General features: G+C 40.6%; 1 protein-coding gene and 1 long non-coding RNA gene across 6 annotated transcripts in view; one reads left to right on the top strand and one right to left on the bottom strand.

Moving 5' to 3' along the window:
* LOC112985992 (uncharacterized) overlaps positions 1-15,438 on the top strand; it is a 44,449-nt gene extending 29,011 nt beyond the window's left edge. The window contains exons 2-3 of the long non-coding RNA XR_003259889.2: positions 8,509-8,671; positions 9,738-15,438. This is a non-coding gene — a long non-coding RNA (uncharacterized LOC112985992). The remainder of the gene's footprint in view (positions 1-8,508; positions 8,672-9,737) is intronic.
* Positions 1-22,368, bottom strand: part of RSPO3 (R-spondin 3) — a 63,555-nt gene that overhangs the window by 6,757 nt on the left and 34,430 nt on the right. For 3 of the 5 annotated variants that reach the window (XM_064508956.1, XM_026105009.2, XM_064508953.1), the window contains 3 exons: positions 21,317-21,508; positions 20,103-20,249; positions 17,490-17,687 (listed from right to left, as the gene is read on the bottom strand). In XM_064508956.1, coding sequence (XP_064365026.1) covers positions 17,490-17,687; positions 20,103-20,249; positions 21,317-21,508 — 537 coding nt within the window. Of the gene's footprint in view, positions 1-17,489; positions 17,688-20,102; positions 20,250-20,870; positions 21,509-22,368 lie in introns of all 5 variants that reach the window. The other 2 variants (XM_064508954.1, XM_064508955.1) reach the window with 1 other exon arrangement.

Here is a 22,368-nt window from a genome sequence, read left to right as displayed (position 1 = left end):
GTGAGCATTGTTCTCCTAGGTATGGTAGCCCCATTTTATAATACTAGATTTGCAGGTGAACAGAATGGTGAGGGTCAACAACTTCAGAATTTCCCAGGTGCTACAAGATTCAGTGCCTTTCCTGTCCTTATTAATCCCTCTTGGAGATGCACCAACTGCTGAGGTAGATCTAGGTAAAAATTTTAAAGGAACCCAGAGGTGTTTAAGGAGCAATTAAATTGTGTAAACATAGGTTCTGCTGCTGTTGAGATGCATGATGATAGCCTACCTGGCCTCCATATACCAGTCCAGATGGGCACAGGTCTAAAGGCTTGAGTCATATCCACCATCCTGTGTGATATCTGTCTTAGATACCTCACGACTTCTCAAATGGTACAGACACCTATGGTTAAGCAATCATATTAGGGCCTCAGTGACTAATTCATATTTATGTGCCTATCTCCTGTTGAAAATAGAAATATTTCTGTAGATGCAGGCTCTAGGCGATGTAAGAGCCTGAGGCCTATTGTCTTTCCATGAGGTTTAGGGTTCTTGAACTTCATTTGCCTCTGAAAATAGACTCTGTACTCCTAAATTGTATTCATTTGAAAAACGTTGCTTCTTATTTATGTAGTGTGTGCTTGCTTGCTGAGGCAGGCACGTTAGGGGGAATGAGAAAATTGTGTCTAAATACAGGAACAGATCAGGCCTACACAACAGCCATTTACTACGAAAAGCAGGCAAACTAGGATTAAAGGAGACTGAGGAAATTAAATGAGCCAAGAAAGGAGGTGTCAGAATTTGCTGCTGTTACGGGTAAGGAAAACGTATCCTGTTATGAGTATGGGAAGTAAGAAGGGATCATTTCTACCAGGGACTGCTTGGGAAATGACACTGCTACATTCATGAGCCTGTGAGCAAGATGTATGGCAAGTCCCTGGCTTCACTGCCCTATGATGACCTCTTTGCAATAGAAATGGGTTAGATCTGTCTTTCCTGTGCCATGTGTTTTCACACATTGCCAGTGCTTGAAAATACAAGAATATCCTCTGGTCAAAGAAGTAGCTAGAGAAAGAAGATTTCTAAAATGAATTCTGTTTGCTGTTTGCACAGACATTTACTGCTGTCTGTGCAAAATAGAGCCTCTCCTTGTGCACTTGTCTGTTGGGACGAAGGGAATTTGTTAGCAGCCTTGTTTTAATCAGGACTAATGTTGTGCTAACAGTAGCAATTTTATAATTACATGACAGTTTTGATCTTATAAGAATACACAGCTTATAAAATCTGAACACAGTTTCCAAAGAGAGGAAAGTGATGGCTATTTAACAGAGCATAAAACCACTTCACATTTTTTAGGACAGGAAGTGATATACACCATGCTGGAATTTAGGGAGCCGGTGTTTTCTCTCAGACCTTTATGCTGAGCCTGTTTTGAGATTATTATTGATGACATCTGAATGGGATTTGAGTTTTACACCTCTTCTAAAAGACAGCAAAAGGTAGGTGCGAGTTCAGATCCATCGTATAACTTTAAGACTAACAGAATCAGATGACAATACAAATGTTTCATAGAGATAGCAGTGATTAGGTACCAAAAAACTTTACCCTGTGGTTACGGCTTCAGAATATTGGCATAAATCTATAATAGCTTCTTCTCCTTTCAGACACCAATATTCCAAGTCCTCCCATTAGCGCAGATTTTGGTCATAAATATAGCCCTTTTTAGAGACTTAGTTCAGCTGGTGCAGGCTCTTGAGCAAACCAGAAATAAAAATGGGATGCTGCATTATGTCAGAGCTGCATGTTTAGTCTGCCTCTCTAGAAATAATCAAGAAAAGTAATACATGATAAGAGACAGATGCTGGTGCCTCAGCAGACATTTGAACTCTTTCTAGTACAATAGTATAAAGGATAAAATCCCAAAGACACTTGGTTCTTTAGCATTAGCAAATTTGTACTCAGAGTGTTTTGAAGGGAGGGATAAACGAGAAAAGCCTTTTTCTTTGGCTTTACTTAAACTAATTGCATTAACATAACCTGTAAATTTTGAAAATATTAATATCATCCAAATGTTTGGATGCATCCATAAACAGACAATACAGAATGCTTTTTTCCCTAAATGAGCGTGCCTTGGTTCTGGGCTGTGCTGCATCTTTAGCAGTGATTCTGAAGTGAAATTGCTAATGCTAGTTAGTTTTGTATTTGGACAGAATCGGCAGTTCCTGTCTCAGTACTGGACCTTCATTCAGTGTTAGTCTTACATGTGTGTGCATTTGTGAGCGCATATATGTGAGTGTTTATATGCATACACAGACACACAAATATAACTCTGCAACTCAGAACCTCAGGTAAACCATAGCAGTGCTGGGTTGGAAGCCTGAAAAGGGCAGTTGTCTTTCTACCGTCTGGTAGCTTTCCATCACCTTTTCTGCTCCAGATGTAAATTAAGAGCAGTGTCTGAGTGCAGTAGCCCATGGAGCACTGTTATTAATGTGTGAGTCAAAACCTCCATGCTGTGAACACTGCAGGTCTGTTCCCAACATGACCCCTCTGCAGACAGGGTCAAGAATGGGTAATGCAGCATTGGCTGGACCGGCACTTACTGCCTGAAGCAGTGCTGAGTTTTGTTTTTAAGGAAACCAAGGTGAATGGGGGGAAGTTGGGAGAGCAGAGAAGGGGAAAATCTCACTTTCATATGTAGTTGAGAGCTCAGAAGTGTTTCTAGGATCTATAGTCTAGACATACTCCTGTGTCTGCACTAGTGCATTAAAAGAGTGCTGAGGACTGTTCCTGCCATCTATAATGTTAAATCGTTAGGAAGGTCCCTGGCACAGCCCTGGCTTGGGCTAGTCCCAGACAATGCCTGGGCATGTTTGAGAGTTAGTGTGGGCCAGGGACGATTCTTGAGAGTCTCTCTGAATATGGCCACTCTGTTTTGGAAATGAAGAAAGTTTAATAACATGAATGTGATCTGACCACGTCAATTGGCATCAGGGCCAGAGAACTTGGGGACGTGGCAGCGTTTCATTTACTAGTATAGATAATGGCCTTTGATTGCACTTGGAGCCCTTTCCTTATGTCTCTTTAAGTTTCTTGGTGTTCCAGAAAGGTGAAGAAGGAAGATGGGGAAGTCAACAGGATACAACTCTGCCCCACCTTTGCACGGTTCACTTATCCCATCTCTTCTAAGCTAAGTTTGTTTGCTTTCCCACATGGAGTGATACATATGCTGACAGGTGGATGGAAGTCCATGTACATTTCACAGGTAATCCAGTCCAACCTGACTGATTGATCAGCTAGTTGTCAGTAACTAATATACATGGGGAAGGCAGCCCCTGATGGATCCACTCAGGAAAATCATCAACCCAGAACCAGGGTGTTATTATATAAATTTGCCAGAGGCCAGATTCTGCCCTCTGTTGTACTTGCTTAAACACAGTGAGGTCATTGAGGTTGGTCTGCAGTGTAAAAGAAGGAAGAATTTGCTCCCAAGGATGCTTTTCAAAACAAGGTGTTGAAAAGCAACCATTTCTTTCTGTTTCGCCTCTCCAAAACATGTATATATACACACATATCAGCTTACCAAAGCACTGATCCTCCCCTCTCCAGGAAGTACAGGTATTTCCCAATACATTTTCATCCTGAGTGGAATGAGAGGTCAGGTTTCAAAATGTCCTACAGAACAGGGACTCATCTTAAAAAAGAGGACCTGAAGTTTTGAAAAGGGTGATGTGACATTTCACTTGGACCATCTCCCTGTGTTTCTGAAGAGATTGCCTCACCTACTTGGAGGATACCTGACAGTTCACCAGGTAGACAGCAGCTTAGGGAAAGGAGGACCACCAAGACTGAGCTGCCTCTGAAAAAGTCTAAGGAGCTTTCCATGCCAAACTGATTCGGAGATTATCCTTAGGAAGCTCTGGGAGCTCAGGTGACCAAGATCTTGTGAAAAGGATCTCAGGGCTTTCAGGCTCTTGAGTCCTTCTCAGACTGCCAGGTGAGTTGCCAGGGCCCCACCCAACAGACAAGATGGAAGAATAGTAGGCAGAAACCCAACACAAAGGCGAAGTTTTTTCACAACCTATCTATCTACTTTCCACTGGGACTTCATTGAAATCAGCATGTTTCTGGGAAATGTGATGACTTTGATAATTTGATATTTTCCATTCCTTTGGATAATTCAGCCCTGTAAAATAAGAAAGCCGAAGATTTCTAAGAAGAGGTCATGGAGGACATTCATGAAAAAAAGTCAAATACAAGTGTTTTAACATTGCCTGTAAATCTTCAATTGAAAATGAATCACAGATAGAACTTGTGTAAATTTTATCCAGGCTCTTTCATTTTTTTTCAACAATGTGATAAGTTTACTCTTTTTAAATCCTTTTGGGAATGATCTGTGAGTCTAGAGCTGTTTGTAGTAACACTGGCTTTTCACAGTGAAATTAGCAGTTGGCTTTATGAGTAGTCTGAAGTGGAATGTGAAGAATGAGTATTCCATGTGACAATGCAACAATTGAGTCCATTTTATTTAATATACTTTATAAACTGACCACCACTGTACCATTTAGATCTGACAGGTTAGCTGGCCCAAAGGTTAGATGAGATGCAGCCCCCACTGCAATGAGAAAGCAGCCTCTCATGACAGAGAGCACCAGGAAGCTCTAAGAGAAGTCTAACCCCTTAGCCACCCCATCAATAGATCTGCCATGTGTCTTATCTACACAATTCCTACCAACAGTATATAATGGCTACCTAGCAGAACTTTTATTTTTCTGCTCGGTGCTTGGGTGGAGTCCTAAGAGTGCTATGTTAATAATCCCAGACTTCCCACTTCTAAGCATGCCCGTGGGGTGTGCCCAGCAAATATTATGGGGCTGATGACACAAGCTGAATTCTAGGGCTGCGAAAAGGTTTGAGGAAACCCAAAGCAAAAGTCAAGTGAGTGACAACATTTGCTGTATTACTATGTATCACAAGAAGTCAGGACCTTCTCCAACCTCTGAAAACTGGGATTCTGGGAACTAGCAGTCTCTCTTTCCAGCCCCCTCCTGCCACCATCTGAAGAAGTCCACTCTACACCAGTCAAATACTGTTACATGGTTCTTTTTAAAACAAGATAACTAACCAATTTCCTCCCTACTGCAAGCACTTTCAGACTAGTCAAAAAAAAAAAAAAAAAAATCCCATTCACTATTTCTTCAAATCTGAATCTCACCTGCTTTTGCTAGAGACTCCTTAGGCACTTTTTTTTGTAACATCTGAGACCAACTCCACTGCTACTAAAACCAATTAAAAAATTGCAAGGGTCTGTTGTGTCATGCAGGGAAACACCTCATAGATTGTCATACAGAAGTTTAGACACCCTGGGGTAAGAAAACAGCAGACGGTACACACATACTATAGTAAGATACTAAAAGGAGCAGGATGTTCTGTCCAAAGAGTCCAAAGCAAATAACCCCCTGCCCCAACCATAAACTCCAAAAGGTAACCTAAAATGCACTTTTCATGTACTTCCTTAGTATCTGTATTTACAGAAAGTAAATTTATCTACTCTGAAAGTGTGAGTTGCTTTCAATTAGAAAACAGAGATTGTATCAGCCTTAAACCTCAGTGTGCACTGTGGTGTTCAGAGGGATGCTGTACTAACACAGAGACTCTTTCATGTTAATATAGGCCCCGAACTCCAGCTCCTTATTACAGGGAGATTCCAGGACTGAGGAATATGTCAGATATTTAAAGGATTTATTCATCACAGCTTTAGTTTGATTTAAGAGCACTGGGGAAAAAAATCCAACAACATAAAATGAACTGTGGCTGGAAATGTCTCCATTTGGATCCTTGGTCTCAGTGAAGGACTTTTTTTTCCAGTGGTGCTTTGTAATAAAGCGTTTATATAACTTGTCAGCTTCCACATCTGTAAGATGGAGATAACTTTTCCTTAACTTTGAGAAGTGCTTTGGGATCTACAGATGAAAAGCACTATTGGTGCAAATCAAAGCCACTGAAGTGACGAGAAGGACTCCTGCTGACTGCGGTTAACATTTTAAAGAACTAACCATCATGCTTCAATGGAATAGAGAGCTCAGGGTGCCTCTTTACAGGGTACTCTTTCCTTGCTCATCCTTAAAGGTAGCAGTGACTGGCTCACTCACTGGTATTCTCTCCCACCACCCACATCCGTACAAGGAATAAAGTCAGTTCCTCGGGATTTAAACTAAATCCTTCTGGTTTAGCAATGCACATTTCTACTTAGGCAATAAACATCTGTTGTCTGCCATTCATTAATATCAATTATAAATGGTCACTAGCTCATGGGATCCAAGTCCACCAGCTGAGATTTTTCCAACTCTGACCTTGCTAGGGTTTGTATAAAAAGTGTTCAGAAGGGTCCTTCTAAGCTTGAAGCCAACAATAAGTGCAATTTGCAGAGTACAGCATTTGGATTATGCACTTAGAACAAGGGCAGTCAGGAAGGGTGATGGGGAGTGGGGGAGGGAGGGAGGAAAGGGAAGAATATAGAGCCTGAAACAGTGTTCCTTTAAATGTTTAAATGTTTTAGACCTTTCTGTAGGCTAATGACAGGGAGAGGCATTGTTCATAATGACACTAGGCCATCCACTACACATTACTGTAAATGAAAGGTTGCGTGAATTAAAGGTTGTTCATCTCATGTTTCAGGAATGTAGCTGTGTTTCATGTCTGAAGCCTGTTTTCCTTTTAAATGGAGTTCTTCAGATGACAAATGAGAGAGAGAATTTCAGAAAGCAAATGGGCAGAAGTAAATACACGCTTAAGAACAAAGCAGAGACATAACTGTAGTTGTAAATCTTTATACTGGGGCTACTGTTTGCTGTAGATATTGGGGAGGATTAGATTAGAATCGAGAAGTTTCGCTACTCGGTCATTTGGAAACCAAAAATCAATAGAAAAAAATTCATAGTTGATTGTTAAATTCTAGCCTTAATATCACCTGTGTATGTTTCATTCATGGAGCACTGGTTCATTTTTTTACTGCCACTTGGTATGTCAAGGAACTAAAAATAGAAATTTTAGGAAATATTTTTTCTGAATTTTTCATCAAATGCATGGATGTTGAATTTTTAAATAATAAATATTTATTAGGTATTTATCTCCTGTAATTTCTTGCCACTGCAAAATTGTTTCAACAAAAATTAGTGAATAATATTTGTTTATAATAGTTTTTAAAATGAGATTTTTTTTTCCCCAAGGCCTAAGCATGTAGCAATATGCCCTTAATGGGCCACATCCTCATCAGTTCTTAAAATACACATAGCTTCATTGGCAGAATGGTGGTAACATATCTCTGGTGAATTTGCATGACAACCTCTCTGAAATTTTTTGTAAGAAAATCTGGTCCTATACTCATGCTGTGATAGTGATTGAAAGCTGATGAAGGCAAAGCATGAAGAACATGGCAGACATCTCAGCAATGCAAGATGCCTAAACTGGACAAACTGGAAGAAAAGTCTGTTTCAATTCCTTGATTCAAGCCCAAATAAAACTCTGAGCTTGGTAAAGACAACAGGAGGCTTTATACCGATATCTATGGACAGAAATACTTGGATCTGTGCTCTGTAGCTGTGCAGTATGCTGTCTCTCTGGGGAAGTCTTACAGAAGGCAATAGGCATGAAAGAACTTTATGGAAATTTTGTAGCAATTTTAGAAATGTGGGGTAGCTTATGAAAGCATTATCTAGTCCATTACTGTGCTCCAAGGCCGGACTACTATACTTAGACTGTCTCTGATAGATGTTTGTCTAACCTCCTAAAAAATCTTCCATGATGGAGATTCCCACAACCTCTCCTTGTCTTTGTGATCTCTGATAATAACATTGGATGTTATCTTGTTGGAAACATTTTGAAGCTCCTTTAGAACATTATAATGAAAAGTTATGGCAGCAAGTATTTTCTTTTTCAGAGCTATGTGGTTGGAAGAGAACTGGGGCAAGGGGGCAGCCTAAGCAAAGCAAAGGGTACCTCAGGTGTCCGAGCTGGTAGGGGTGTGTGCTGAGAAGAGACAGGGAGACTAGAGATGCAGAGACCTGGGTGGGGAAAAGCAAACAGAGCTGCCTGGGTGGGGAAGAACAGACAAATATCCAGTAAGAAGAGGAGAAACAGCAGCCAGAAAGTGCTTCTTTGTTTCCATTTTGTTATAGAGGAATGCTGAAAATCCCGTCTTTACAGCTAGATCCAAAGAACTCTAAAAGTCAATGGGATTTCAGTGGGTCTTGGATCAGGCCCCTTAAAAGAATGGCAGCTAATACAATAGTGAATGAGTGCCATTGCTATCCACGATTTACAGTGTTATAACAGCATTGCTAAACATGGAAGTGTTCCACAGCCCAGGATTTAACTGATTAAACAGTACTGTATGTGTCACCATTAGGCTTGAAACATCCACTGCCTGATTTACTCTGTAGCTCACATACCCCAAATGTTTTGCATTCTTGGACTAAATTTGATAGATGTGCTAGCTAACTTTTGTCTTGTGTTTGTTCTTCTTTCCAGGACACACAGGCCAAAATGGTGAGGGGTTTAGCTCTCCAGATGGAAAGGGCCGGGTGAGCCCTGCTGTTACACCAGCCACTTCATCTTTCCTCTGTGGTAATACTGCCTAAAGAAGAGAAAACAGAGTGGTCTTCCGGAAAGTCAAGAGAGAGAAGTTGACAAGGTATCTCACCATGGCAATCAGCTTGGAAGAGGCTATTTTTTACTTCCGACTGTGACCAGTGTGCCCCTCAGAAAGAGCTCCATTACTTACTAAAAGTTAGGGCAGGGACTTTGGAAATGTCAGCGGGGAGAAGTGATAGAAAGATCAGGGTGGACAAAAAGATAGATAAATGAAGAAGGTACAAGCAGACCAAGGAAGTGATATAGGATAGGAGAGAATGATACTCTGCTGTTTCACACATGGTCTCTGCCCTGCATCTGAGAAGAGAGAATAGCCACGGTTACCCATTTTCCTCTCCCTGAAACACAGCAAAGTGAAGGCACTGAAGGTAAAGGTGCCATGGTTTACTAAGGTACACCTGTACTGCAAAGAAGGCCAGGGACCAAGCAAACACCTGAGTGTCTACACTGCATAACTGTTAGTTCATTCTGTGACTGTTTATATTGCAACAACCATCTCTGTTTCCCCACGCAAATCTGCTACAAAGAGAATAGCCCCAACTAGCTGAGTTGCAAGCCAGCTGGTGCCACATGGCCTTGTGATCAAGGATTGGACCTTTGCCTCCTTTTCTTTAGCAGTATAGACATAGCTGTGGAGTTCATGTTCCAAATCTGGAACTGCTCCTCTCAATCCCAAACACTTTTACTTGGAAGAAGTAATATCAGAAAGGTGTTGGAAATTTGATACTGACTGGGTATGTGATGGGAACTGTGGAAGGGTGAAGGAAGAGAGTAAGAGGTTTGTTTGTGCTCTCGTTTTTCCTACAGAGCTCAGGCATCTAAAGGATAGTCTGCTAGCCAGTTCTGGAGCACAAGAAGGTACCAGAAGGGAAAATCAGAAAGAGAAATTTTCAATCCTTGATTTTCAGTCCATGATTTCAATCCCTTGTTTGGTTTAGTGATCTGGGGAGAGCAGCTCTCATATGTGGTCCATGTTTTAATAGAAGAGTGCAATAAGCTTTTTCTGATTCACTTCCCTTACAGGAGCAGTTGACCACACGCTTCTTTCTAAGCTTTAAAATTATTGCCGTTTCCATTAATATGAGGTTGATGTTGTTTACCCACAGTGTGTCCAGCACATTTTTTAGAATGTGTTCCAGAAGATCTCAGGGCAGCTGAGTGACCTCCCATCTGCTCCCAGGCCTCCCAGAACAGGGAGGAGAAAGGAGGGGAAAAGAGAGGAGCTGGCAGCAGAAGAGGTGAACATCTCCAGCAAAGTACAGAGACGAAGTCATCCCAGCACCATGCTAGGCTAAAACCTTTTGTATATCTGAAGACCTGACTCTGTAGCTACAGCCACTTGCAACCTGCTTTTTTGTTGAGGTTCCTATTATTCAGAAACTACAACGTAGGCACGTTACACAGGTACACAACCAAACATGCTATATATGCAGAGCCACACAGCATGTGTGTGTCACCTGCTTGTACAATGTGTACGTGCTTGTCAGAATGGTGAAGGATGATGAGAATGTAGTGTTGACACCAACAACCAAACAAAATGTACCTGTAGCAAAACACAGTTTTACTATGAATTAGTTCAGATTTTAATCTCTCAGTGTGCAGCTAGGAACCTAATAGGCCTTTCAAAGGTGCCTAATTATGATTAAATTTTGAAAACCTGTTTATATTTATCTGCATCCTTAGGCTTTGTTTACCTTTAAAAGTTGGTCTGGATGGATGACAGTTTTAAAGTAGCTTTTTCCTGCCTCTTCAGATTTTGAATTCTAGAGCCAGTACATCCTTTGTTATGAACTATATTGGATTCATAAATTGCTCTGACTCGTACTGGTCTGCTTTTTCCCCTCTTAAACCTTTCCACCCAGATCTCTTTTCTAGATAGTGCCTCTTCCTTTGGGCCTGTGGGAGTTGATAGCACTGTGCGTTCTGTGCCCTGCCTGTGCCCGAGGTATTCCCAAGGAGCCATTTTAGCTGATTTTGCAAGTAGTGGATTCTTAGTCTCAACAGCACTACTCTTGGAGACTAGAAATGTGTTAAAGTTAAAGAGTCAAAACCCCTGCAAGGGAAGGAAATGAGAGGTCCTCTTGGCAGAAACAAACAGATAATAAACAGCTAAACTCTTCGCAAGACAGATTCCTCAATTATAGTAGCTCAGATTCACAAAGGCCAAAGTTATGACCCATTGGCCAATGCAGTATGTAAACACAAGGATGCGGTAATTAGCATCATGTTTGTTTTGAAGCTTCTGAAGTCTTGTGACCCACCATGGAGTAAGGTCATTAACCAAAACCACACTAGCAACCTTCACACAGAGCACCTCATCTCTCACAGTTATACTAGAGAACTGCGCACTGTTATGTCTCTCTGGTTCATGAGTTCCAGTCCTTGTTTTAAATGCCACAATACGTAAGGGAGAGGATGTGACTTTTGAGATGAGCTGTGACTGAGATATCTTCCTTTCCCATTTACCTATGCTTAAGACTTAAATATTGGTAGGTAAAAATAGTCCCCAAAATACCCAGAATTTCCTCCAATTTTTTTTTGAGTTAGAAAAAATCATTTAAAAATAGTACATTGGGGAATTATTGGCTTGATTTAGGCTTTCATTGCTCTGGGAACATACTTTTATCATCAGTGAATGGAATGGATAGGGACAGCCTACTTACAGCCTGTTCTGTAAAGGACAGTTCACCTCTGAATAAACAGGTGTCCAGCCATTACTAGATATTCATTAACAAACACAACGAAACAGTGCTCTCATCCTGACTTTGCCAACATCTAATGGAGTGAGCATTGAGAACAAATATTTTTCACCTCTACTTTTCATTTTGCTTTGGCTGACCCCACGGCTCCCCTGGAACATATTTGTCTTGTTTACAGAGTCAGCCTTGGTAAACTGTGGTTTAGCTTTTGCAGTGTTATGAAGTCATTACTATGCAGATGGGAGGAAAGTACCATTTAATTCTAAACACATAAAAAGTTAGCGGGTGAAAGTCCACATCACTCACACAAGGCTGTCCTTAAGAGTCATTGGAAAGAAACAGGCACTTTCAGGAGGCAAATCATTTTTGCCCTTCTTAGAATCTGTCTTACAGTGACATGAATCCCCCTCCCCAGGTGCAGCTTACCACCATTAACATGACCCTTCAGGAACTTGCTTAGACATAAACAACTAATTTTTAACTGTCTAACTTAAGTGCACCCATGCTCTTGCCAAGCCTATAGAGGCTGAGTGAAAATTCCCAGCTACTCATTCCTTGTCTGAATTCTTAGATAGCAAAACCCTCTTTCTCTGTGAGAAGCACATACACATCTTTATTTTGAATGACAGAGAAAAAGTCCTGATGGAGCACTTGGGAGCTTGTCTTAACACAATCCAAATACTGTCAAAGGTCAAAATGTCCAGTGTGACGACAGAACTCTACAAAGTGCACAAGCAATTTTTCCAGAGACCCTTCAGCCCAGCATTTGCAAGAATAAATGATTATTGCTACATGAATAAATGTGTTGTTTTGGCACATAACTTCTGTAAGTCTTAAGTGGCTACATGGCTTTTTTGTGTTGTAAAGATCATGAAACCTTGCTTTTATGTGCCGTGATTCGAAACCTGTTCAAAGCCGTGGTGAAATTCCCACTGATTTCAAATGGCTTCTTTCACTACTATAAATCAATTCCTAACCTTATCAAATGGAAGTTTTCCCGTAAGGATCACCAATGCCAGAACTTTCACGTACATCTTTAAAATCTAATATAACTAGTATATCTATTCTCTTCTTTTCTTTTAAAGTTTTTTTTTAATTTCTTTGTTCTGCTTGGGACAGCCTAATTGAATATTAATGAAATCAGTGCACCCAAACAGAAGATCAACTGCAGAACCTTTTCTTCATGAGAAATGCTAAAGAGGAACTCAGTTAAAACTCCAAGGCCCTCTGTGCTCCATTAATACATATGTCTGTATGGCATCAGAATGAGTTTACTTAGAGTGGGTTACACAGTGAGTTTAAGTTATGTGAGTACAATTAGTTTATTGCTTAATATTTTAAGTTATTAGTATTAAGTTACGTTGTTTTCAGCTAAAGTAACATCTTGATGAATGGCTCAGGATTTTGAGCTCAGTGGTGGTTTTGGAAATCTAATGAAACTCTGATAGGAATCCTTCAACAACACCATAGCTGACTGAAGACTTTTTCATATATGATCTGATAAATATGTTGGAAGCATTATGCACACATATACCAATAAAGGATGGAGGAGCTAGTTCAAAGAAACAACAGAGCTGGCCTGAATTTCAGCCTTCCTAGCTATTCAAATCAAACCTGGGTTTTCATATTTGCATGAGCAGCAGACAGGCTAGAAGCTTAGCTTTAATAGTTCCCCCCAAACATAAACACTTTACTCATTAAAACTGCTCAATACCAAATCCTGTTCCTTTGGTTCTCTTGTCTCCACCAGTCTGTATCTGGAATTCAGCTCCTCATCTCAAAGACATGGCTTTCTCTCTTACTCCTACTGCCTACTACAGTATGACAACTGTATTCTCCTTACAGCACAAACCATCAACTGACAAGCTGCCTTGTTTCCAGGGAGCTGTCTCCTCTACCGTTTGAATGCACTCTTGAGAATCTGGGGTAAAATTGTCCCTCTTCCTTTCATAATAGTATCCTGCTTTCAGACTACTAACTGACAATCACTATACTCACAGTGAAAAATTAATGTGCTATTGCGTATGCATTCTGATAACTTTTCATGTCTAATGCCTGAATTTTTGCTTCTTAATAAAAGGAACTTTCTTCAGTCTGCATTTGCACAGAACTCAGCACAACCAGCATTAGATCTCTCCCTAGAACATCTAAATCCTGCTGACATACAAATGAATCAATATATAAGCAAGCAAAAATTGAAATATATTACTAGTTGGTTTACAACAATGCAGTTATTTAACCAATGTAGTTTATTAGCTTGCCTAATATCCAGCTTTCTAAGATGTGTTCCTTATTTGTAACTGTCTGCTTAGTCTTTTGGTGAGTGTTTTCAGTCTCTTCCGACTGATCAGAAAATTTTCTCTGAAAGTATTTAAAACTGACTACTCTGTGGGAATTAGCTAGGCTTGAACAGGAAAGTCTTGTCGTAAAGGTTCTCTCCCATTTGGCTGCAGAGTCTTGGCAGAATTGCTCATGCATGAAAACAAGCAATTCCTCCCCCACAAATACTTCTGTATGCAATTTTGATATTTGTCTTTTGGCCAGTAAAAGTCAATCTCATACCCTTTTGCAGAGAGCAGCCCAAAGGGACATGTGCTAGGCCAGAGCATGTTTATTGAGACAAATAAATAAATATTATTTTGTAATTTGCAATGTTTGCCATAATCTGCAAGTTACGCCTTTGCAGTGCATCAAAAAATGCAACGGCAAATGTCTATGGACATAGCTGCAGCAAACAGTTTTCTGTCAAAGTATGACTATCAGTGAAAGGTATGAACCAAGAAGATGCTAAGTACAGAAAGGTAAAAGTAATAGTACACTGTACTGAAGGCACAAAACAGAAAATATGAGGGAGAGAAAGGAAGAAGAAGAAACTAGAATTTAAAATCATACAGTCTTGCAGACTGAAAGGAACTGACCATCATGGGTTTAAAAGAGGAGAATTATGAATTAAATTATAGTGAGACTTGGACAGGACTGAATTATAAAAGTAGCACCTATGTGAAACAAATTCAAATTGCTATGTCAGATGACATTGGGATCAACTAATTTAGTGCTAGAATGAGTAAGAGGAACCTTCCTAGGCTAGCAGGGTAATCTGCAACCTCATTATTCCTGTTTGCTTACATTCATCCTAAGAAAAAACTATCACCTTCGCCCATTAAAACTTCTCATTTTATATCCAGTGAGGGGAAAGGAAAGGAGTTGTAATAGATCTTGCCAGCCTAAATGACACACTAGCAGATAGAAACCAAAAAAACTCTTCATTTTTTCAATCTCATTTTGTGTAGCCATTCCAGAAACATGTACTTGAATATGTGAGATAACAGCAACTTAACTGACTGACATCCTGTCTCCAGTCTCAACTTCTGGAGCAAAATCATTGAGGCATCTATGACAAGCATCATACGCCATCAACATGTGGTCCTTGCCCTAACTCCTTTGGCTGCAGGTGTGTTCAACAATGAAAGCAGCACTAGCTGAGCTAGCTAACTATCTCTTCATGGCCACAGATAAAAGATTAACAGCACTGTGGATACTGACTGCTAGGTCTACCAGTAGATTTCAGGTTGGAAGCTAATAATGGAATAATAATAATGGAATAATATAATGGAAGCTAAATTCTAGAGCAAATGTTTGAGTTGCTAGGTAGAGTCATACAATATCAAAGAGCATTTTTCAAATTTTCTTAACAATAAATACAAAAATATTTACTTTTCTTTCCCTTTCCAAAGGTGTTTTTGTTGGTATCCCCTCCTCCCTTCACTGACTGAACACAGTTAGCCGTAACAGCAAAGCCTCCCTTGGCTTCTCATGCAGTCACTCTGTTGTTCAACTGGGAACAGAAGTTCCTGTCTGTGTAATGAGGGACAGTGGCAGTGGGGAAGCTAAGTTGCCTGGAGATTAAGTTGAAAAGCTTCATTTTCCCTTTCCAATAAGAACAGAATGAAAACTTTTAGCTTAATTCTCGGTTTGCTGACTTGTGTGACCATAATCCACCCCTTAAATTTATTTTAACTTCATATTTTATGTATAAATTTCCTCAGTTTTATTGAAGATTATCTTTTTTAAAAAAATGTATCTCCCTATAAACATGTACTAAAGTGGATGGCTTTTGTGTTTGTGGCTACTGTTACAGGGGATTGTATAGTGGTGGATTTTAGAATATTTAAAATAAACCCCAAATTGCTTCATTTTCACAAAGGTACAGGTACAAATTCCAAGGTGCAGATGATGTTGGAACATAAGCTGCATCTGGCTGCACTGGTTTCAAAGGAATTGTCTACTCAGTCTAAAAAAGGCCAGAATATAGCCCGTGACATGCCCAAAAGGAATAAAAAAAACCTTTATGCACTTTTCAGGGGGAAAAAAAAAAGAAAAATATTTATTCCTTAAGTAAAGGACTTTTTGTGCTGTGCAATATTTTTTGAATACGATTTGGCTCAGTTCCCATAAAATAAGAATTGACAGTAAAATACATGAGGAGTTTCTTTTAAAATATTTACTACACATGAACAGCAGACACTTCTCAGAGAGAAATGTCTTGTCTAATTTGAAGAGGCTGCTAAATTGCCATAAGCAAATACACAACATCATCATCACCCAGAGAAAAATAGTTTTCACAGTTCCAAAATTAAAGTTCAATCCTATGTTCTCAGCTCTTGCAAAATTAACTATGATGTAAAGAAGAGGACTCTTTTCCCTCAGTTACAGAAGGCTAATTAGACTGTGTTTTGAGCTGTGCATCTATGCAGGAGCAGAACTAAGAGTCTTCATGGACATTTTGGACCTTCAGTCTAAGCATAAGGGAATCCATTCAAACCTTGCCTTGGCTGCTCCCCTGAGCAAGAGAGCTACACAAACACACTGTTGTGCCTCTTCAAGGCGATACCCAACACAAGGAGGCTCAGCCAAGCTTGGGAAAGTGAAATCTGTCCCATAAATTTGTGTAGATCAGGGGATCTAGCTAGTCTTTGAGTGAGGAGGAGGGACCTGTAGCTCTCTTGTTCCTAAGAACCTCCTTGTAACATGTCCCTTCTCGTGACACTTACCTTAGAGATCAAGTCAACCTTCAAAAAGATTACAAGCTGCAAAACTCTTTAATATTTCTATCAGCAATCAATAGCAAGTCTAGTGACCATTTACTCAATGAAGCAGTAAGTAATCGATGCTGCTCATACTGACTCACACACATTCAAGGGGAAGCAGCTCTGCCTGTTCCTCTGGTGGATAATTATCCTCAAAAGGGCTGAAACCCTGCTTTCTGCTGTGGGAGGCAGAGTGGAAATGGGAGGGATGATGGTCAACACACCTGTGCCAGAGTAACTGTGCTAGGGACAGAGCAAGTAACTTCCCTGCTACAAGAAGTGGAAAAAGTGAACAATGGAATGGCAGTCTCTGTTGAGTGGAATTTGTATAAATAATTATTTTATAGGCTTTGTAAGTATCTCCTGTTCTAACATGGGATGCCATTCATTAGGTCCTATAAGTCTGACAAGCTGGTTTGCATGGATGGATTGTGACCATAGGCGGCAGTTCTGCTGGGACTCTTGCTTTTTTGGCAAGATAAGTGGCATTTCCCGTGGCTGCCATGCAGTATTGTGGCCTTTCTCCTGTACTAGAATTCCATAAGCCAGATGCAGATGACAGAATCAGGCCAAGTGGTTCAGTTACAGCAAGTACAAAGAGCTTCAGGGTGGGAGAGGGAACACAGCACTGCAATTGCAAGAGTTATGGGCTTACCTGTAGGAGAGCATGAAATAAGAACTGTTTTGGAGGAGTCCCATAGTTGAAGGATGAAACTTGATAGGTCTGCCTTATATCCAACAAACAACTGACAACATAACATTTTTTATGATGGATCATTTTGTTCTGAGCTCCGTATGCAACCCTGCATCTTGGCAGCTCTTTCAGCAGAACCAAGAGAGAATGCACCTTCCCATCCGGCCCACCCTGTCCTCTCTAGATCACACAAAGCGCATTTTTTGAGCAGCGTTAGGTCTTTATTTACTCCAGGCAAGGGCACAGTTCTCTCCAGCCCAAAAAACACCACGTCAATGGAGTTTTGGTGAAGCCAGCAATGGAGGCCTGGGAATTCAGATGTGAGTTATTAAACAAGAACAATACCAATCTCATATTATGATGATGATAATGAGGTACCTTTTCCTTCCTTCTGACATCTCTTTCTTTGTACAATACATTTTCTGCTCTCGCTTGTAGGTGGGCAAGGATTGCCCCTTGCTGACGGATGTTGTACGATCTCTCTGACCCTTACTTCATTTCCTCTTTTGAAACCACAAGTTTTTCCTTTCTTTGTGCAAGGGCTCCATGGACTCCACTCACTAGCTTCACAGTGCACTGCAATAAACATAGGACAAGCTGAGCCTGGCCAATATCGTTTTATATAAACAATGCATCTGGTACATTCATTTTATTCTGCATCAGCCAAAAGGTGGCAAAAATGAGTGGAATTAATAAGGATTTTTAGCATGAAGTGAGAGAATTTGTCCTGCTTAGGATATATTGCATAAAATTATGTCAAATAATTGTTTCAGGTACTATTTCTTACTGTCTGTACTGGTTTTGTAATTCCATTCCCAAAACAGAGCAATAACAAAATTGTTTTCAATGGAATCAGTTACTGGGAGTTATTCTGAGGATGCCTTGGTTTTGTGGAGGTAAAAATCCTTCTAGCCTCAGTGGAATTAACTTTGTCCATGCCTATGTGAAAGCAGAGTCAAGGCATTGTGTCAGGCTGCTGCAGCTGGTCTCAAAGGTATTGAATTTCCGTGGAAATCAATAGAGTTTTAAGGAACCGGTTGGTGTCAAAGGGTATTACAGTAAGACTCAAGTATCTTTGATGATCTGCTTCTTGGTATTCAGCTTAAACAGTGAAAGAGCCATCATCTGTAACGTATACAAGGTGTAAATAGGCAAAGCAGAGGAGATTTGGGGGTGAGGAGGGATGCAAACTTGTCAGAAAAGTACTCAGTTGCAGTTCCTAAACCAGAATGATTTGAATGCAGGTCACATGCTATTGGGAATTCAAAGATGTGCAGCTGGACACTTGTCCTAATAGTATAGGCAAAACTCTGAGTAACCTATGAAGCTTAGCAATATGCTCTTGAGAAATTATCCTACTTTCACGCCATCTGCTCAGTCCCCCTCTCTTGATAAAAGGTAGTGCACAGTTATATTTAATTTGTATTTATATACATGCTTAAGATTATATACTTCCACTAAAGAGGGGAAGACTTCTAGCAACTCTATAAGGAGGATTTTGCAAGTCAACAGATTTTTCCAGCTCCAGAATTTACTTCCAAATTTTTGAAAACCTGGGTTATAACTGACCTTAGGCAATCTCTGAGCCTTCCTCCAGTGAATTTTCATGTAGGTCATTTTACTTTTCATTTTACACTGGCACTCTGCTGTTAAAATAATTGGCCTTTACGTGCACAAAAAAGGTCTGTTTTTTCTCTGTAGCTTTAAATGGCTTTTTCTAGTTGGGACTGACTCATTGTTAAGGCGGCTAAGTCTAAAACACTTGGAAACAGCCATCAAGAAACAAAAATGATCCTTTGAATTTCTTTTGTAGATGGAAGTCTTTGCTTGAAAATAAAACCGTGAAAACCATTGCTACCACCTGAACTAATATGCATTTCAGTAGGCAAATGCCAAACTGCTGTACATTGTTTTTATTCCTACATTGCTTCCCCTTCAAAACACGCTGTGCCCGGGAGGGTTATATGCATGATACTGTGGGGAAGGAGATTTCCATCATGGCCAGACTGCGCCTAAGTGCTCCCTGGTTGCTGGTGGCTGAAGGGGTTACCGCTGCCACCGCAGTTCGCAGCCCTCAGCCACCACAGTTCATAGCCAGGCTACTAAAATAAGCTGAACCTTGCCGCAGTTTCAGCATATCCATAGCATGGGATGTGAACTGCAGCAGCTCAGAGGCAAATATTTCACTTGTTCTGCTTTCGGCTTCAGGGATGGCAGAGGGATGGAGCAGACAGTTAGGTGTGGTGACGTCCAAAATTGCCCCAGCGTGAATAATTGGAGTTTGTGAGTCAGAGGCTGGGGAGATACAAAAACAGTTCTCTTCTCTGCACCCAGTGAGTCACAGGATCAATGCTGCCAATCTCATTCTTTCAAGTGCCACACTACGTAGTATTTTATTTTAATCCTCAGTTTCTGGAGTCAAGCAAGTATGCAAAAATACCACTTTTGTTTTTCTTTTTTCTTACTGTTTTAAAGTTTCTAGCCTTCACCCTTGCGAAGGTAAGCTTCAAAATGTTGACACACGTGCTCTGAAGGCTCAGATAGTACAAGCTAGTTACAACAAAGCAGTTAATGTTTTATTCTTTAAACTAAATTTGGGGCCTGACTCAGGATTTTGGAACCTTTGATGTTAGTGGGACGGCCTGACACCTAACAGTGCAAGTAAGAGGTGTATGTTGTTCTACGTCAGGGTAGACCAAACATGCAAGATGAAACAGGCCATATTTCCTGAGGCAGAATTGCCCTTACCACCAAGACTGTGTTTATGGGGCTCAGTAGAGCTTGCCTTCTGTGGAATGGCAGACTTAAGCAATGTCTTCAGTTCGTTGTGCTGGGGAACGCATCTTGTGAAGCAGAGCATTTACAGGGCAAATTTAAGATTCATTTTCCTAATATCATAATTGTTCTTGCAACTCGCACCCTCACTGGATCCTCCATTCCATGTGAGAAAACCAGGCAGGGCTGGGCCATTGCCCAGGGGACCGGACTTACCAATGCTGGTGCACTCCATCGTGTGATTGTTGGCTTCCAAACCTTCAGGGCACTTTTCAAGGCACTTTCCACTGTATAAGTAAAACGCACTTTTACATTTTGTGCAGAAGTTTCTGGTGAAGCAGGTATCACAGTCAGCTTTGCATTCTGAAATGCAAACAGTGAACAGTTTTTTTTAATAATTCCCTCATGTTCTGTCAGCAGTCCTTTAGTATTTCCTGTATTCTCTATATTACTACCCACATAGATATAAACAGTATATTTCCCAGCTCTCGGGTAGTTTTAAAATAGGTAAATAAAAACTTGTATATGACACAACTCATGTTTGATATGCAAGGCCACGCACTGCTAAAAAGTGAGCAAACACTTTACAGTGTCAAGTTACTCTGAAGGACTTTACTCTGGGGTCTGTTCATTAAATAACTTTTATTACCAGGTAAGAACTGGGAGAGTGACTTAGCTGTCACTGTTACGTTTTAATGTCACCTGTGGGGTTAAAAACAGTGCATTCAACAACAAAAAAAGGTGAGGGGAGGCTATCACAGTCTTTTCTAGATTATTTATGATGAAAAATACACAAGGGAGCCAAAATGTTGCCCAAATGATAAAGAATAGAGTTGCATTCTGTATCTCCCAGCCCAGAGGCAACAAGAATCTGTTATTTCCCCAAAATCAGGCTGAAACCCAGTCAGCTGGTAAAGGCATTTATAGGACTATGCTGAGTATGAGACACAGCTATAAAGAAACCAGGGCAAAGAGTCTGCAAACCACATCTCCAACGAGTGCCATCTTCTCTGCTTGTCATGGGAGACAGGCGGGAAAATGCCAGTGAGCTTAAACTGCTCCAATCAGATTCAGCAGCCCTCAGCCTCCGCTCTTCAGACCTGCCATCGCTCCATCCTGCTGCTCCAGTTGCAGGAGTGTAGTGTCGCCCACTTGCTCCACTTTTGCATGAGGATGTAGAGGAGGACACCATCTCTCAGGTCCTGGACAGGTCATTCATGCAGAGCCGGGATCCCTGAGCTTCTGTAGTTTTGTGATTTTTCACTTTCACTTCTTGTTCAGGTTAATATTTATCGCACTAGTATAAAAGAACTGAACAAATAAAGACTTGGCCTGTCCATCTGCTAATCTGTTGACTTGACTCCTAAGGACACACAGCATTCAAAAGAGAACAAATAAATCCATGCGTTTCCCCTTTTCCCAGCACTTACTTGCGCACTTATTAATGTCAGGATACCGTGTGCCATAATATCCACTTGGACATGAGGAAAGACATACTCCAATCTGTTTCATGCCAATCCTCTCCAGAACAAAAAAGAGTCTGGGTTTACATGACAGGCATCCGTTGTAGTCAGAACATGTAGCACACCCTCCTTGGCAACCCTGGCTCACGTTAGGATGCACTGAGAAGACAAGCATTAAAAAAAAGAAGGGGGAGAGAACAAGAAATTAGACAAGCCTATGGAATAATAATTCATCTGTGTTTGGAAGGGTGGACCACCCTCCTCTCTGACTGCTCTAAAAGATTGCTTTGTTTTTTCTTGTGTCTCTCATGACCTGACATTTCATTTCAGTCATCTTTTCAGCTGCATAAAAAGGAGAAGTTCAGCTGATGTGCTTGCATCTTGCAGAAATAACTAACAGCAAATTTATCTGAAATTGATTTTATGGAACAGCAGCATCCTAAAGAATGATTATTTTTCCTTTAGTTACTTCCAGCAGCTTTGCTGCCACTTCTTCTATGCCCTTGACTCGGGAGATAAATACATGCTCATTTGTTATTGCTTTTCCTAGCTGGATTATTAATAAACAACTTAGTGTATGATTTCCTTCATTGACTAAATGTCATTTGATTGAATTCTGCTGTGCAGAATATGTCCTTGTTAGATCTGATGCTAATTTGCCTTAATAATAAGACACAGGAGAGTCATCCTCCTCACCCTCCTTCTTTCCCTGGAATGTTCTTTCTGGCATGTTTTTAATCTCTAACAATTACAACCTGATGTTCATACTTAACTGTGGCATTTACCCTGCTCCAATCCCAGCATGGAGCATAGGTAGGATTATACTTGCCCTTCAGCTGAATTGTTCTAATTCTTCAGGCAACGAAAGGAAAACTTATTAAACCCATTGCTTAAGAGTATTCAGATCTTATGGTGTTTGGGAGCTGAGGGTAGCAGAAAAGGGGGAACTATTGCAGAGTACCTTTCCAGCAGCAGACATTAATTAATGAATTTGACTTACTTCTCAGTCGTACAGTGTA

The sequence above is a fragment of the Dromaius novaehollandiae genome, chromosome 3 (genome assembly GCF_036370855.1).
Source record: "Dromaius novaehollandiae isolate bDroNov1 chromosome 3, bDroNov1.hap1, whole genome shotgun sequence".
Lineage (NCBI taxonomy): Eukaryota > Metazoa > Chordata > Aves > Casuariiformes > Dromaiidae > Dromaius > Dromaius novaehollandiae.
Note: the sequence above shows the minus strand (reverse complement) of the source record. Positions and strands in the feature narration are given on the sequence as shown.